The 19221-nt window shown below is 35.6% G+C and overlaps 2 protein-coding genes across 2 annotated transcripts; both read left to right on the top strand.

Annotated features, from left to right (window-relative positions):
- The first annotated feature begins 3422 nt into the window (after nt 1-3422).
- Nucleotides 3423-5367, top strand: LOC121738012. The gene is made up of 2 exons (XM_042129809.1): nt 3423-4689; nt 5161-5367. The coding sequence occupies exons 1-2, from the start codon at nt 3559-3561 to the stop codon at nt 5272-5274; spliced, it is 1245 nt and encodes a 414-aa protein (XP_041985743.1). The 5' UTR covers nt 3423-3558; the 3' UTR covers nt 5275-5367.
- Nucleotides 5368-11682: 6315 nt separating this feature from the next.
- On the top strand, nt 11683-15313 carry LOC121738250. The gene is made up of 3 exons (XM_042130201.1): nt 11683-12394; nt 12456-13028; nt 14907-15313. Exons 1-3 carry the CDS (start codon nt 11689-11691, stop codon nt 15311-15313), a joined length of 1686 nt encoding a protein of 561 aa, XP_041986135.1. The 5' UTR covers nt 11683-11688.
- The last annotated feature ends 3908 nt before the right edge of the window (nt 15314-19221 follow it).

Below are 19221 nucleotides of genomic sequence, written 5' to 3'. Positions count from 1 at the left end.
GAGAATTTGAGGAATGACGCTAAAAACATTGATTGGTCCTTGGTCCTTCAGGCTGATCATGTTGATAATAAATTAAATACTTTTAACTCGCTTCTTAGTAGCCTTTATGACAGACATGCCCCAATTAGACCAGTTCAATTAAAACATTCTCCAGCGCCATGGCTTACTGAGGACATTAAACTACTAACTAAGCAAAAGCATTCTGCGAAAACTAAATACAAAAACTCCAACAGTAGGGACCACCGAGAGAAGTATATCCAAATAAGAAATCGCTGTAACAGAATGTGTAGGGACGCTCAGCGGCGTTACATTCATTTGTCTGTGGAAAATGGGGAGCCCGGTCAAGTATGGAAATTCCTGAGATCCCTAGGAGTCGGCAAAAGTGCGGATAATAATACCAACATATTAGACCCAGATACCCTTAACTGTCACTTTGCAGCTCCCTTAACTTTACTTAGCTCGCAACTAAAGTCTCAAACTATTGACAGTCTAGAAAATTTTCCCACGCACGACTTTCCTTCATTTGTTCTTAATAAATTCAATGAGGATGATGTCAAAAAATATGTTGCATCCATATCTTCTAATGCTATCGGCGACGATGGTATTAGTCGAAAAATGATTATCCCCGTTCTCGATATCATTGTGCCTATACTTGTGGATATTTTTAACCATGCTGTCATTACTTCAATTTATCCTAGCGCGTGGAAGGATGCTAGTGTAATTCCATTACCTAAATCTGTTAGACCTAGGCTGGTTTCAGACTACCGTCCAATTTCTATACTACCTTTTCTCTCTAAAGCGTTTGAACGATTGGTCTGTCATCAGCTTACTAATTACGTAATGCAGAATAATCTTTTAAGCTCTTTTCAGTCAGGTGTCCGACGTGGTCACAGTACCACTACTGCTTTAATAAAAGTAACTGACGATATACGACTTGGCATGGATAAAAAGTTACTCACGGTACTAGCTTTATTCGACTTTAGCAGTGCATTTAATACTGTCGACCACGATGTATTGATTGGAATCTTGAAGTCTCTAAATTTATCACCATAGGTTATTAATTTGTTCCGAAGCTATCTTGTGGGACGCCGCCAGAGAGTAAAGTTGGGCAACTCTTGTTCTGATTGGACTGTTATCTCGACTGGTGTTCCGCAAGGTGGTGTCTTATCCCCTCTGTTATTTGCACTTTTTATTAATAACATCACTCAAAATATTCTGTCATCTTTCCACCTTTACGCTGACGACTTACAGATCAACTCTCAGACGACTTTAAATAACCTATATGCCACCTTGAATAATTTGAATAGAGCTATTGATGTCATTTACAATTGGGCGATGCGCCACGGTCTTCATATCAATCCAACCAAGACACAGCTGATAGTTATTGGTAGTCCTGGCCTGATTTCTAGAGTTGACAGGGGTAGCCCACCATCGGTGGTCGTTGATGGTACTATTGTACCTTTCAGTCAGACTGTAAAGTATTTGGGAGTTTACCTTGACGAAACCCTGTCCTGGGGACAACAAATTAAAGAAATTAGCAGAAAAGTGTTTGCTACTTGGTACTCCATTTCCCGACTGCGCTACGTTCTTCCCATACCGACCAAAATAAGGATAGCAGAGTCTCTGATCTTATCTATTCTCGATTATGCAGATACTTGTTTTGTCAACCTGACTGAGGAACAGCTCAACAAACTAGAGCGGCTTCAAAATCTTGCCATAAGATTTATTTTCGGCCTTAGGAAGTTCGATCATGTATCCGAATACCGTAGGAAACGTATATACGTGGGAGAGCCATGCTTCGGCACGAATGAGCCGGCTCGACCGGAGAAATACCACGTTCTCACAGAAAACCGGCGTGAAACAGCGCTTGCGCTGTGTTTCGCCGAGTGAGTGAGTTTACCGGAGGCCCAATCCCCTACCCTATTCCCTTCCCTACACTCCCCTATTCCCTTCCCTTCCCATCCCTACCCTCCCCTATTACCCTCTTAAAAGGCCGGCAACGCACCTGCAGCTCTTCTGAAGCTGCGAGTATCCATGGGCGACGGAAGTTGCTTTCCATCAGGTGACCCGTTTGCTCGTTTGTCCCCTTATTTCATAAAAAAAAAAAAACTCAAGTGGCTGCCAATTCTCGCTCGCATGCATGCGTGATGCTCGCATTCTGTCACTTGTGTTCTCCATCATACATGATCCGTATCTGCCGTCTTATTTAAAGGATAACTTTTCGTTTCGACAAGCAGAGAAAGAGTTACGTTCTGCTTCAAATCGCCTTTTAGACGTGCCTGTGCAACAAACTAAATACTATAACTCTTCTTTTGCTGCTACGGGAATAAGGCTGTGGAATTCACTACTAACCCATATAAGAATGACGGCTACACATTATCGGTTTAAGATGCTGGTAAAAGAACATTTTCTTTCTATTAGTGATAATACCCATCCTATATAAATTGACATTCATGCTATTATAATTAATATTCAAAATTGATCATCAAGTTATTATTGTTAGTTATAAGTTCCAACCTCTAAATTTGTTTCTGTACTTACTTTTTATGTTATTACCTATTTATATGTGTATTATATTAATGTTGGTATGTATGTATTTGTGTATGTATCATTAAAAATAATGTCATCTTATCTACTATAATATTGCACACTCATAATAATAATTCAATAATATTCAGTCCTTTACCTGTGGTTGCCTGGAAGAAATTACAAATTAGTAATAAGGCCGCCATTGTAGTACACTGTATTAGTTAATAAATGTTGTAATTTTCTTCTTAACGTGTGCACAATAAAGTATATTTATTATTATTATTATTACATAGAGACCATATTTGCCTATTTCAGGCAAATATGTTTTTTTTTATATAGGAGCCTCCTTAATTTTAATAAAACTATTTTATTTATTTTAAGTTTATTAATTATTATTTAAGTTACCATTATTGATATCGGGCAAAAATTACCAAAAAATCGGACAAATACTAGTTGTACTCGCGCACGAAGTGTTTACAGTTTATTTTAATGTTACCATCAATTATTATTATTATTAAAGTATGTATACAACTGAGTATTTTGTGAACATTTCAAGTGCCTATTTTTTTCGCGATATATCGAGACCGATATTGATATTTTTTCTAATATCGATGTATTGATATATCGATATTTTCTTTCAATTTCGACATCCCTATAATACGACACTTTGACAGTTTATGTACCTCGGAGAACCGGAACATAAAATGGCGGACCGGCCACTTTGATTTGGTAGAGACCATAAACATATATTAAGTCTGTGGTAGAGACTAGAGACCATTATGCCGAGTCCACTTAAAAAAGTCAATGCATTAGACAGTTGACACGGGACACCAGCATACGTCAAAATTTTAAAGAAAAAGTTGTGGAAAAAGTCACTTAATTTATTACTTTTGTACTTGGTTTTAAAATTTTATAAATGCGTAAAAATGTTTTAAATGCTAGATATAAATTCAGCGCTAATTAGTGCATTTATTAAAATATTATTCAATAATCGCTTGCCACGAAATTAAATTTTTGAAGACATTTAAAATGAGTGTATCTATTATAGATTTGCCGAGGGAGATTTTTGCAAATATATTAATATCAACAGACGGATATACGTTAGGAAAATGTAGAAGGGTCTGCAGCGGCTGGAAGGACTTTATAGATCAGACAGATATCTTGTGGGAAAGGATGTGTATGAAAGATTTCAAATGCTCTTCTCAAATCGCCAAAAGAAAATCCGGAAACGATTGCAAGTGGTATTATATATATAGAAACCTAAAACTTTGGTGCGATTCCATAATGCATGTTAAGAGACTTAAAGAATTTTATAAATTCAATGTTAACACTTTAGAAGTAAGCTATGGAGTTTTACCTGTCCGAGACTTAGTTGGTACTGTTCTCTTCGATACTACAACATTAAAGATTATTCCAATAACACTACCGGAACGAAACTGTGTAAGAATTGCTAATAATGACAAAGTCACAGTTGTTCTGCTGTCCAATAGTAAGATTTTAATACAACGGACCATAGAATCAACTAGTTACACAAACGAAGCAGTCTTTAATGCAGAAAACTTTGCGCTTAGCAATGACTATGTATATTACTACATGAATAATTATATTTACAAGTGCAATCTTCAAAGTCCTAATTTATCCAGCATGTTGATTGTAAATTGTGAGTACCAAATAGCGAATATAGAACACAATAACGAGATAACATGCATTTTTACAAAGTGTAAGAAATTTTTGAATATTCTGAAAGATAATACAATAGTTATAAAACCAGTTACTTGTCCAAAGGAATGGCTGCCACAATTAAAGAATGTGTATTATTTCAATGAAAAAAATTATATATCATATTCGAGAAATTTATTCATATTGCATACAGAAAAAGCCTTGCACACATACATAAATTTCCCTCCGATAGCTTCGTTATTTTTCTACGGTGACATTGTTTTGATCGGCACAAGAAACAGCGAGATATTCTTATATAAACCATTTGATAAAAAGAAAACTAAGCACACAGAGATATATCAGTACATGAGCTTATTAGTTAAATTGCCAGATAATAAAATTCCAATGAAAATTGATGTTTGCGAGCGTAAATCTGGATCACTCATATTGGTGATGACTTCGTCTGATCTCTTCACTATCGATATCAACATTAGTTACAATGTAAGTATTTGAAACCATGTCTTGTTATGTCTGTTAAATGAATGGTCTACATTCTAGAGCAGCTATCCCTAAACCACGGCCTGCCGGGAGTCAGGACTTTTTTCAATGGCCCGCATGCAGTTAAACCATTTTGAATTTCACCCCCACTGGCAAAATAGTGCAAAGTGGTTGTGAAAAGAATGCCACTTTTTGAATCGCTAATTTTAAAGAGTCCATATTTAGACCCTAAAAAAATTTGGCCCTCAACGCTAAGACAAAAACATGTTTCTATTCCGTGAAAAAAAAGTTGAGGGCCACAGTTCTAGATACATTTTAGTCCATTTATGTTTATTTTATGTCTTACAATACTTAAAGTGATGCTTTTTAAGAAAAATTGGTGGTTTTTAAAGCAACCTTATTAAATATTGTGTTTTGTATGCTCTGTCCAATCACTAGACATTTACCCTATATCTAAATATATCTGTATTGCAGGATGCGGGAATCAACACGTCAAGGATATACAGCAAGACTCAAATAGATATGTACAAAAGGTTGTTGAAAATCAAAGAAAGATTGGACAAAACTACATACACCGTTAATAGTTAGATTTCTTATACACAAGTAGTGCATAACCTCATTTGAATAATTGGTGACATATTTTTGTTGGAGAACATAATTAGTAATTACCTAATTAAAAATATTAAGTATAATATATACATAATATTATAAAAAAATATACATAACATGTCAATTTAAAATGAAATAAAACAAATACAGTAAATTAGAAATTAATCTTATTCCATAATACAGGGTGCAATTTAACCTTCCTGCCAAATTTTTATATATTGATCCTTGTTAAAAATATAAATACACATATTTCTTCTTTTATAATCACTCAGTACTAAAATTTTGAGAAATAGCCTCCGAAAGTTATCCTACCAAACACCACAAAATATGGACACATGCGCGGCCCGGCCCTGCCCCGCCCTTCCATTGACATTCTTGCAGTGACGGATTAAGACTACTTGATGCCCTAAGCATCCATGCCTGTGGGCCGCCCTATCCGTATCTCAACTAGAATCGGTCTTTGAACCTTTACTCTTCTGGTGCCCCCTCAGACATGATGCCCTAGGCAATTGCTTAATAATTTGATTAAGGGTTAATCTGTCACTGCATTCTTGTTATTATCATAAGTTGCGAATTTTCCCTTCATACTTTGACGGGCTTAGGACCGTCAAATGTAAAGGATGTAGACAGGTATGTTTACAACTACAAATAAATAATAAAAACTAAGGAAGAGTAACTCCGTCAAAAAAAGTGCACCAAAAGGCTACAAAATGTGACCCGAATACATGCACATATTTATGCATGTGTTCGGTACACATTTTTCGTGTATATATACTAGAGTGACATTCAACCAGGTTGACATGACAATTTTGTCAAACTCATTTTACAATTTGTTTACATAGGTTTGTTTACTTACTTTTTATGTAGCTTTTTACAATATTTTTGTTATTAAAATGCCTAAATGCCCTGCGAAATGGTGTAGAAGTCATACAGATACGACTTTTAATACAGGAATAACCTTTCATCTGTAAGTGAATTGTTTAAAATTATGCTTAAATTTCTTGTATTTTTGTCGACCCAAAAAAGATGGTTTATTTAAGTTTGATGCTAGGGTATTTGCATAAAATTAAGCTGGTCTCTTTGTGTTTGTCTTATTAAATTTACATGTTATTCTAAAAGTGCAATAATAAAAAAATAATATAATTACAAAATTTTTACAAAGTCGCCATGGACAGTGTTATGCAAGATGTAACAATTTAATCATAAAAGAAATTTTAGGGTCTGGCTGACATTATACTAAATGCGTTATAAGATGATATGGGTATTCTCATATTTCTTGCTACGGATTTTTTTTACAACAAAACAAATAAAAAACATGCGTTGCCGGCCTTTTAAGAGGGAATAGGGTAATAGGGGAGGGAAGGGAATAGGGGAGGGTAGGGAAGGGATTAGGGTTGGGGATTGGTCCTCCTGTAAACTCATTCACTCGGCGAAACACAGCGCAAGTGCTGTTTCACGCAGATTTTCTGTGAGAACGTGGTATTTCTCCAGTCGAGCCGGCCCATTCATGCCGAAGCATGGCTCTCCCACGTATCAAAATCTTAAATCGAAAAATTACGTTCGATCGACAAAAACAAATAACTATTTCCTTTAATATTGTAAATGAACAAAAATAAAAAAACTGCTAACTGTTAATATTATATTAATTGTGAGTTATAAACTGTACAAAATTTACGTAAGTTTTTAATTTCAATTCTGTAATAATTTAGCACATAGATTTTTGTAATCTGAAAACGTCTTCTCTAGGTGCTCGGACAGTTTTAGATTCGTCCGAGTCGTACAAGGTTTGCTCATGATTATTATATGTATATTATAATTATTATCGATGTCTTAAGGATCACAGGAAAATGTTTGATTTTAAAATAATAATTTTGTGCTCGTTTCTTCGTGATAGTAGATGTGCTTGGTGAATACTGCATAATACTATCCGCTTTCGACAATTATTTGTTTCATAACTCTGACAATGACAATAACCGCGCAGACTGTCGTCCGGCGCGCAATATTATGATACGTTACCTGGGAAGTGGGATACGACCTTGGCGAAAATCAAAATTGTCATATTTTAGTGTTCGAAAAGGAGCCAAATTTAAAACGGTTGAAGTATGGGAGTTATGTTTCCTTAGTTTTTATTATTCGTAGGTTTACAATAAAATTAATTGACACACATCAAAAGGATGGAAAATTACAACTTTTTAATTACGAAAAATAAGCACTTTAGAAATTTATAATAAATCTAAACCACATCCTTTGCATTTAGGCGTATTTAAAAAATTCAATCAACTTATGTATGTACACAGTGCAACTAATTAAAAATCAAAACAACCCACCTCTAAATCTTATTTACTTACTTCCATCTCGTCTACACTTAACATAGTTCAAACTGCAATCCGTTTTGCTCTAAGCAGAGTCTAGCGCGTTTTGCACATTGTCTTTAAGACTTTAAAAGTTTGTTAAGCACAACTTTGTCACTTCTCGGCAGAAGGATGTCTTCGAGGCTGGCTAGGCGTGTGTGTTGCGACTTGCGAAGTGCGAACTGTCCATAATCCGAGTCTTTGATTGTTTCGCGATTCAGATTCAGGGTACAGCTGCTGCATTCGAGAATCATCAATCAGCTGTTACGAAGACTTTTTTGCTCGTACAGTCTCTGGGTTCCGCGTAAGCTTTCACCACTCAAAATGTAGCACCTCCACATTTCATAACACTCGATCGTCGTTAGGGTACATTGTAACAGACACAAATTATAGCGTGGGGGCCGAGGGGGCAGTGGCAAACGACATAACTACGTGTTATCTATACAACTACGCGACGTAGTATCCCTTAGTAGTCTGTGCGTGGTACTAAACGGTCGCCGGCGACTGGCGGGCCTCCCGCCTCCCACCCCGCGCGTCACCCCCGCTTTACCCCTACGCATAACCGGTCGTCCGATTGGTTCGGCGCGCCGCGCAACAGAGCGGTAATTGTAATTATTACGAACTTATGAAGTGACCATTGTGCACCGAATTTTTTTGGGATAAAATGTTATTGTAAAAAAATTTACACCCTACTTTTATTGTTTTAATGGACTCACCTAATGATACCTAAGCCCCAAAAAAAATTTGGCAGGTAGGTTTAATTGCACCCTGTATGTATAATTTCTTAAAATAATAATAATAAAAGATATATATCACAATTCGCAGGTACATTAACAACTCTATGGGCCTCTTTCACCACTTTCTGTTAAGTGTGGAATAGGCTATCCACCACATAACTTGACAGATGAAGTATGGAGAATCTGGAATTCAGGAAGTGGTGAAACAGGCCCTAAGAATTATTTTACACTGTAATATAGTTCTTGCAATCTACGAGTGCGCGGCGCCCTTAGTTGTGTTAGTGACCATATCTATACACGCGTACATGGCTCGCTCGCTACTGACTGCTCCGTCAGGTACGCACACTAACGAAAATGTCCTTATTACAATTACAACTACAAATAAAGGCTACGCGCACTCGTAGAAGATTGCAAGAACTATAACACTTATTCATTAGCATTTTTTTTAGCTCTCTAAGACTGGGTTGCAAAGTTAAAGTTAAATATGGCGTCCAAACACCCCATATTCTCATACGACATCTGTCAATTTTTCCGGTTATAGTTAAGGTTAAAGTTAAAGTTAGTTGGTGCAATCCAGTCTTACAGACCTAAGCATTGTGAAAGATGTTGAAAGTGACATTAGCGTCCAACTCGCATACATTCGTCCGTTTGTTTGAAGTGGAGGTGTCCTTAGTCGGGACTAAACGCGATTAATCGGGACTAAACGCGACTAAGACTCAATTTCACCAACCAACAAAATTGTTAAATCCTAAAAAGGCATTACTTAACCGACACACTGTCCCACAGTAGAAATTTAACAGCGGATTAGTAAATGCAATGTTAAAGTTACGCGCACAGTTTGTCGGCGCGTGCCGGGGCGGATCGGGGCTCAGCGCTGCGCAAAATGCGCTATAGCACACTATTGCCGGGCCGGGTCGCATCGCATTGACGGATTTTGAGTACTTTGGATAGCTTCAGTGTGACCACTCTTAAAGTCGTTAAAGTCCTGCCAGTGTAGTGTCATGGCGAATCGAAAATCATAGACGAAAAAAATGATGCGTAGTTTATTAGACCGGTTCAAAAAAATCGACTAATTTTTTTTTTTTCAAAACCCGCAGTGAAATATCTTCCTAGTAATGAAAAAAGAAGCCTGTGAAAACGGGAGCTCTTAATATCAATTTTGAAAGGTCGCTCATCGTGAAATTCTATTTTACGTTTAAATAACATGGGTTTTTTTTTATTTGGAATTTTACAACTCATTTTTGAATTAACATGTCGGGATGAGCGATACATATTTTTGAAGGAAATTGAACGCTCTAAATAAATTGTCTCTTATGTTTTTTCTGTAAGTTCACTCCTTCAAAAGTTATTCGAGTTTAAAATCCAACATATAATCAATTCAACGTTTCTTTCCATAATTGTGATATAATAATAATACTTATCTTCAAAAAAAAATATTGTACACTTATTAATTGTATAGTTGAAAGCTTTACGTTTAACACGATTATTTTCAGTTGATAAAATTTACGATAACATTACAAAATTACATTTACATTCATTTTTACATTTCAAAATCGTAATTATAACAAACAGCTTTTTTTTTACGGGCAAAAGGCCCACCACACATTCCCACCACTGCAACTCCTGTGTCGCCAGGATCAACAGTGGTAACCAACCACGAAAACCCTTTGATATGATCTCAGGGATGCCCGAGGGACAAGCTAAATCTGTCTTGGGACCCGCAACGAAATTAATCAGAAGAAATGTAGGAGGAGTAGGAGATACCAATTTCCCTCCCCAAGCAAAGCGGGAGACAGCCAAATTGTAATGACATTGATGTCCGAACAAAGGGGGAAGCACCACGGGAAAAAAATTTGGTTATACTTAATACAATATGCCTACTTCATAAAAAAAAAAAAATGACATTTATTTATAATGGCAAACTTGTGTTCGGTTGTTTCCAATAGTATTTATGACAAAAACGTTTGAAAGCACGGAAATTCCTTGCGCTGCCTACGAGGTCATCGTAATATACGACTCCAGAGACACATTGGAGGCTGTTTAACAGATCGGTTCTTTCCTCATGCCAGAGACCGCACTCCCAGAGTACGTAATGAGCAGTTTGTACTTGCGGGCTGTCTTCGGTCGAGCACTCGCAAAAAGGAGATGGAACTAACTTAAATCCATGAAGTTTAGCTTTAAAATTACCGTGACCAGTTAGGAATTGTGCCACGCAATGATCTATTTCTATCCAATGCATGGCGAGTCGTTCACGAACCGAAGGAAAGAAATTGTACAGGTGACGACCTTTGATCGAGTTATCCCACCGTTCCTGCCACTCGGATATAAGATTTTGTAGTGTAAAGTCTAGTGGTTCAAATAGTCTATTCACTTTTTTTCTGTCTCTCATAGTTAAGAAATCAGGGGTCGTAATTTTTTTATTTTTGTAATATAAAGCAGCTCGGCGCTGTATTTCTAAGTCTACAGGCAAAACACCTGACAGGACAGGAAGTGCTTCAGTACTGACCGTTTTATATGCCTTACATAGGAATATTAATGCGAGACGTTGGCTTTGTAAAAGTTTACGCCGGGCTGCGCCAATCGTAGCCCTATCTGCCCAGACCGGTGAGCCGTAGCATATTCTGCCTAAGTACGTGGCTTATATATAGTTTTTAACGTTTTGAACGAGAGACCCCATGTAGATGTCGATATTTTAGTAAAACTATAGAAATTTATTTTTGCTTTTTCACCCGTTTGTATGATATGTTCTAAGAATGTGAATTTATTTTCTAAAATCATTCCAAGATAACATAGTGACTGTTTACGTTTGACATTTGTTTCGTTAAGTTTAATGCGAGGAGTTGATATAAGAGAGCCTTTTAAAAGAATTTGATAAGTTTTGTGTAACTTGCAATTACGCTTAGGCACTTGTTAGCTTTGTTCTCTATTTCAGTTCGCGTATTTCCATCAACAAGGAGGAATATATAAAATAACAAACAGCTAGAAACCAGAACAACAATTGAGCAACAGTACCGAAAAAGTAAGTTGATATTACAGCACATCTCTATTTCACCGGTAAAGAAGTGCACTACATTTCCTATAAACCACAGTTGATCATTATTCCAAAATTTATGTACATATTGTAGTGTACATTAAGACCTTCTTCAGCACCTCTCGAATTGTCTATTAATGTCAACAACTATTATTGTCATACCTTTTCATACTGACAAATATGTACAATAATTTATTTGGAATAAAACCAAATATTCCTTGGTTTTGTCTTTAATTACATAACAATTTATTCCAAATAAAAAATATCATCTGCGATGTCTACAATTGCGCAACTACTAAAGCCAGATAAGTTCGAAGTCGAACCCGGCACTCCGGATGCTGAATTAAAGTATGAACACTGGAAAACGACATTCTCAAACTATCTTAGCGAAGGCATGGGAAAAGAAACTTTTTCGGAAGAAACCAAGCTAAGGTTACTATTAAACAATTTATCTTACAATGTTTATATTCACGTTCGTGAAGCGAAAGATTATGTTTCGGCCATTGAACTATTAGACAAACTTTATATTAAAGAAAAGAATAAGGTTCATGCCAGATATATACTGTTAAGATCTGTACAAAAACCAGATGAGAGCATTTCAGATTTCTTGCGCACGCTCCAGCAACGCGCCCAAAGTTGCTGTTTTAAAGCTGTAGATGCTCAAACTCACAAAAGTGAATACATACGTGACGCATTTATTGCTGGGATTAATTCAAATGAGATCAGACAACAATTATTACAAAGTTTAGATATAAATTTAGATCAGGCCGTTAATAAAGCCCTTTCCATTGAACTGGCAAACAATAACTCTAAAGACTACAAAATTACTAGTATGGATTTCAATAATATTGAGAGAACGACGACTACCTTTCACCAAAAGAAATGTTTTTTTTTGCGGTGGCCATGTCCACCAACGCATAAAATGCCCCGCATTAAATGTCACATGCACCAATTGCAACAAGAAGGGCCATTATGCCAAGGTATGCAAGGGTGAAAGAGTCGGGACTTCGTCTAATGCCGTATCGGAAAATGAACTACTAGGAGCTATATCTGCCGCCTCTCCTATGAGCTTGAAAAAGACTACTATAGTTTTATCTATCAATAATCACAGAGCCGATGCTCTCATAGATAGCGGAAGCTCTACTAGCTTTATAGACGAGAATCTCGTTCAAGAACTGAAATTAAAACGCATTCCCTGGAACGAAAATGTAACTTTAGCCTCCAAAAATAACACTTCGTGTGTAAAGGGGATGTGCTTCGTAGATCTTAAAATGAATGAACATTTCTACAGACGTAAACCTCTTTATATTCTTAACTCACTTTGCTCTGATATTATAATTGGACATGATATCTTAAGCGACCACTCGTCAGTCGAACTTACCTTTGGAGGTACAAAGAAACCTCTTAAAATATGCAATGTCATAGCAGCTTCTGTTCCTGAAGTCTCACTTTTTGCTAACCTCTCTGAAAATGTGAAGCCCATAGCAATTAAATCTAGGAAACACTCAGAAGCTGATAAAATATTTATTGAAAATGAAATCGAGAAACTTTTGAAGGATGGCGTGATCGAGTCAACTAATTCTCCTTGGCGAGCACAAGTGTTGGTTACTACAGGTACTACTCATCGTAAACGGCTCGTGATAGACTATTCACTGACGATTAATCGATTCACTGAATTAGATGCGTATCCTCTACCTAATATAGAATTGATCGTATCTAAAGTTGCTCAACACAAAGTTTTTAGTCAGATCGATCTAAAAAATGCTTACCATCAAGTTCCTATATTAATAACAGAGAGATTATATACTGCATTTGAGGCATGCGGGAACCTTTATCAATTTACTCGTATACCGTTTGGCGTTACTAATGGAGTTGCAGCTTTTCAGAGAACACTAAATTTTATCATCACCGAAGAAAAGCTAATGGGTACGTATGCATATCTTGATGACGTAACTATCTGTGGCAAAACAATTGAAGAACACGATACAAATCTTAAACGATTTAGAGACGCCGTCCATAAATACAACCTGACGTTAAACGAAGAAAAGTGTGTATATAGACAATCATCTATTAAACTACTAGGATACAAAATTAAAAATAACTCAATTCAACCGAACGAGGATCGTGTCGGTCCTTTAATGAACTTACCTGTTCCAAATGATTCTCCATCTCAAAAAAGAGCTCTTGGAATGTTTGCTCACTATGCTAAGTGGATAAGAAACTTTTCCGAGAAGATCCACTCACTCGCTAGAAATACACAGTTTCCACTTAGTAAAGAACAAATTGAATCTTTTCAAAGGATTAAAGCAGATATACGGAAATCAATTCTCAATGCCGTAGATCCAAATGCAAAATTTACTGTTGAAACAGATTCCTCTGAACATTCTCTTGCTGCTTCTCTTTCGCAGGATGGTCGACCAGTAGCTTTCTTTTCGAGGTCTTTAAATGATTCTGAACGACGCCATTCTTCTGTCGAAAAAGAAGCTTGTGCCATTGTTGAATCCTTAAGAAAGTGGCGACATTATTTAACTGGGCGACACTTTAGACTCATCACCGATCAGCGATCTGTGTCGTTTATGTTCAATCAATCATATAAGAGTAAGATAAAGAACGAAAAAATAGAAAGATGGCGTCTGGAGTTATCTAATTATAAATACGATATAGTCTATCGCCCAGGTAGGGAGAACGTTATAGCTGACACTCTATCTCGGGTGTGCTCAAGCGTTACGACTAACAAACTTTATGAATTGCATAATACAATGGGTCATCCTGGTATTGTACGCATTACTCACTGGATTCGGTCAAAGAACTTGCCTTATACTTCCGAAGATGTTAAGAATATGACTGCGGGATGCCGCATTTGTGCTGAGATCAAGCCCCGCTTTGCAAGAATAAATGGAAATCTTATTAAGGCTACTGCACCTTTCGAAAGACTCAATGTTGATTTTAAAGGCCCTTTACCTACTCATAGTAAAAATCGTTCTATTTTGACTATTATTGATGAGTACTCAAGATTTCCTTTTGCATACATCACTAAAGACGTATCCGCTACGACTGTAATAGGATGTTTTAAGGATTTATTTCAGATGTATGGGACATCATATTATATCCATTCGGATAGAGGTGCAGCGTTTATGTCAAAAGAACTGAGAGATTTCTTAGTGATTAATGGTGTAGCGTGTAGTCGTTCTTCTCCATACAATCCTCAAGGGAATGGACAAGTCGAGCGGTTAAATGGAAAATTATGGAAGACGATAAGACTGATCCTAAAGTCGAAACAAATGGATATTGGCCTTTGGGAACACGTTCTTCCTAACGCTTTACATTCCATTCGATCACTACTGTGTACGTCCACAAACATGACCCCCCCCCCCGAGAGGTTCTTTAAACACCCTCGGCGGAGTGCTAACGGTGAATCTCTTCCAACGTGGCTCCTAAACCCTGGCCCTGTTTTAAAGAAGAATTATACAAAACACTCTAAATATGACCCAGACGTAGAAGAAGTGGAATTGATCGAAGCTAATCCTCAGTATTCTTACGTAAGACTAGCAGACGGGCGGGAGGCTACCATATCTAACAAACATTTAGCACCACTTCCTCAAACTCCAATAACCGTCCTGGAACCACAACTAGAAACGGAGACGAGACCATTGAGTTCAAATGGTAATGCCGAAGTTGACGAAGTACGGATGGAAGCAGATTCATCACACCAGAACACGGAGGATTTTGATTCTGATTCACCACGCCAAGATGAAGAAGTACTTCAAGAAGCTCCTTCTTCACACCCGGGAATTAGCTCAGAGGAAACTATAACTGGCAATGAGGAGCGAGATCGGACAAGAAGATCTGGAAGACAAAGAAAAACTCCAGATTATCTCAAGCACTATGTTCCTCGTTAATTCTAAAGGCCGGATGAATGTAGTGTACATTAAGACCTTCTTCAGCACCTCTCGAATTGTCTATTAATGTCAACAACTATTATTGTCATACCTTTTCATACTGACAAATATGTCCACGACCTTTCAAAATTGATATTAAGAGCTCCCGTTTTCACAGGCTTCTTTTTTCATTACTAGGAAGATATTTCACTGCGGGTTTTGAAAAAAAAAATAGTCGATTTTTTTGAACCGGTCTAGTAGTTTATGTATCGTTTCTTGCTTTTTTATTGATCCCCGTAGGAACGCGTTTAATGAGAACTAAGTTTTATAAAACGAAGTTGTGCTATTGGTGAAATCCTCCCTTAGACATACTACTGAACGACGTACTAATGAAAACAAAATCAGTAATTGCAGTATATTATTTTATGGGAGATATGGACATGACCGCGGTCGAAGTTCAAAACGAAATGACTAAGCAAACTTGCAGTTGACGTCACATTTTTTTTTCTCCAGAAGGCGTTTTGCCACTAAACCTGAAAAATATACTGAGGGCCACAAGAGTGAAGCTTACGGGGAAGTGGGCTAGATAAGATTCTAGCAGGGTAGGAACGGTCTAAGTCCTAAGAGATTGCGTGTCCAAAAAAAAAAAGAGTGAGGCGAGATGATTTACTAGATAAATCCCACAAAATATATCCTAAGATATATTTTAATCTCACAGTCAAACAAAATTCTTAAGTAAATAAAGTTCACACACAATATAATCAATTTATCATAGCATTTACTAAATCGTTTGTTTGGGAAACATTGTTAAAATAGCACGTAATTTGCCAACAGTTATATATATTAAATAAGCCTGCTTTTATCGTAGAAATAAAATTCAATAATATTTCGATAAAAATAAGATAAGACAATTTAATGAAAATAAAACGAAGTGCTAATTTTTGATTTGGGACTAATCTGAAATACATAATCTCAAAACATGATTAAATAGATGGTGGCGAACTGAGCCAGGGCCTCGCTGGCAAGCAAGCTCGAGTTAACTGCGAAGTTTACCAAACGATGCATGAGTTTCGGTTTCGGTTTCGGCTATATATTGGCCGAAATCGAAACTAAGGCCGAAACTAGACTTTTTGGCCGAAACTGGCCGAAAGTGAAACCGAAACCGATAGTTCGGTCGGTCACTACAGTAAAAACCTTTATTAACACTTAATAAAAGTGTTAATAAAGGTTTTTACTGTGCATGAAATATGCTGACCGACTCCTTTGTTATGTCCTAGTAAGTAGGACATAACATTACACGCTTTTGACGCTTATACACCGATATAAGGCTCTCTCCAGTCTATAGTACCTCAATGAGTTGTCAGTTTTCAGTTTGACAAGTATTATAATATGTCAGCGTGTTACTAAACTGTTACCAGTATACTGGCCTAATCGCTTAGGACAATGATCGCTTATCTGTAAAAATGAATACTTAGAAAACATCACTAACATTGGGAAAAAGTACAACAAAAGAACACTGAAAAACAAACCACAGATATATATCATCGGGGATCAACAAATTAAGGGACTAAGTAAAAACATAAAAAATTATAAAAATATTAATAATAAATGGAATGACAAATTCTTGGTTTCATCTTTTATAAAATCAAATGCTAACTACTCTCAGTTACTAAACATATCAAAAGAAACGGCTAGTAAATTCACAACATCCGATTATATAATAATAGCTACAAATGTAAATGAACATACCATCAATTCATTTGCGCATAGTCTTATCCTATCACTTCCCAAACTAGCCATGACCAATGTAATAATAGCGCCATATTTAAACAATAATTACTCGAATCCCATTTATATAACAAATAGACTTAAATACATGTTAAATGACTTTCTTAATGTTAAATTGCTCAATGTGGTAAATAATATTTACAATCACAGCTCGTTACTACAGAAAATAAGTACACAAATCAATTTTGAAATAGATAGTCGAGAGTATGAAAGCACGTTCTTAAAGAGTTTAAAACAGAAAAATAATATACGTAGCGAAATATGCAACAATCAAAACGACTCTTCATATTATTCTATAAAGAAAACAAATGAAATAGACAGCAAACAAGATAAAAACAAAATAACACATTATTTTAAAAAAGTAACAAATAAAAATGTAAAAAATAATGAGAAATCTTTTTTATAAAAAACAATAAATACTTAACTTTATTTCACCAAAACATAGCCGGAATTTTGAATAAACTAGATATACTACAAATTGCATTAACAACTACGTTAAATTTACAGATAGGAATAATTGACATTATTTGTTTGACGGAAACATTTTTAATAAAAAATAATGAAAAAAACTTGACATTATCTAATTATAAGATAGCTGCTACGTATTCTAGAAACAAAAAACGAGGGGGGTCTTGCATATTAATAAGGAACGAATTAGAATTTAAAAAAATTGAATTGACAAAATATGCAAAAGAATTTATATTTGAGTGCTGTGGTATAGAAGTTACTGAATATAATACGATAGTCTTATGTATATATAGGGTCCCTAAAGAAAACATAAATATATTTATTAACAGTCTGGATGCCACTTTAAATGAACTACATAGATCTAATAATAAAAATATAATAATCTGCGGTGACTGGAACATAGATGTACTAAAGGATACAAATGAGCATAGAGATTTAAAAGCCATTCTAGCTAACCATAACTTAAAAACTAATATAAATCAACCAACTCGTGGGCTGTCCAGCATTGACCAAATTGCAAGTAACTTAAAAACATATGAAACAAATGTGCATCATTTGGCGTTATCGGATCACGAGACTGGACAATCCATAAAATTTCCAGTGAACCATATAAAAGTGAGAATGAAGGCTAAATTTTACTTTGTTGAAAGGCATGATTTTAATAAAGAGAATATTCGAAAATTTTTAAATGCTATGGCCGCACTCTCTTTCTCTGACACATTTAAAATGAAAGATACAGAAGAAAGCTTCAGATCTTTTTATGAAATTTTTGTTTTATTTTACAATCTTTGTTTCCCAAGGATTTATATAAAAATGAATAACAGACCGAATAAAATAAATTGGCTTACAAAGGGCATAAAAAAGTCAACTGTTAGTAAACGTATTTTGTATTATAAATATAGATATGGGACTGCTAATAAAAAAGAATTGCTAAAAAAATACAAAAGTTATAGCAATGTACTTAAAAAATGTATACATGAATCGCAAGCCAAAAACAATACGAATTTTATAAAAAAATCAAAAAATAAATGTAAAGCCACATGGGCACTTATAAGAAATAATCTAGATGAAAAAAGCACAAGTAAGAATATTGACGCCATAGAAATAGATAATAAAATATACACAAAAATTAGCGATATTGCGCAATTATTTAATAAATATTTTATTGAAATTACAAAAAATAATTATTCTAATGACATCAATAATATTAATATTAAAAATAAACCAATTAATTCATTTTATTTATCTCCGTTAATTCCTAATGACATTTATAAGATTATAATTTCTCTTAATAACACACAATCAACTGGATATGATCATATTTGTACAAAAATAATAAAATTAGCAGCAAAGTACATATGCTACCCTTTATGTCACATAGTTAACTTATCGTTTGAACAGGGACATTTTCCGTCGCAATTAAAGATATCAGTAATTAAGCCTCTTTTCAAAAAAGGTAATGCAAAGCATATGTCAAATTACAGACCGGTGAAACTCATACCAGTAATATCAAAAATATTTGAAAAGGCCATGCAAATTAAGCTACTTAATTACCTTAATAGGAATAATCTACTTTGTAAGCAACAATTTGGATTTACGAAAGGAAAATCAACGACAATGGCCTGCTTTTCACTAGTCAAACAAATCACACAATCTATTGACCAAGGACTAGC

This window comes from Aricia agestis, chromosome 22 (genome assembly GCF_905147365.1).
Source record: "Aricia agestis chromosome 22, ilAriAges1.1, whole genome shotgun sequence".
NCBI classification, from domain to species: domain Eukaryota; kingdom Metazoa; phylum Arthropoda; class Insecta; order Lepidoptera; family Lycaenidae; genus Aricia; species Aricia agestis.
Note: the sequence above shows the minus strand (reverse complement) of the source record. Positions and strands in the feature narration are given on the sequence as shown.

Coding starts and splice junctions, on each gene's coding strand:
- LOC121738012 (XM_042129809.1), top strand. CDS start 3,559: ATGAGTGTATCTATTATAGATTTGCCGAGGGAGATTTTTGCAAATATA. Junction 4,690..5,160: donor ATATCAACATTAGTTACAAT/GTAAGTATTTGA, acceptor TCTGTATTGCAG/GATGCGGGAATCAACACGTC.
- LOC121738250 (XM_042130201.1), top strand. CDS start 11,689: ATGTCTACAATTGCGCAACTACTAAAGCCAGATAAGTTCGAAGTCGAA. Junction 12,395..12,455: donor AGAAGGGCCATTATGCCAAG/GTATGCAAGGGT, acceptor ATGAACTACTAG/GAGCTATATCTGCCGCCTCT. Junction 13,029..14,906: donor ACAAGTGTTGGTTACTACAG/GTACTACTCATC, acceptor AATATGACCCAG/ACGTAGAAGAAGTGGAATTG.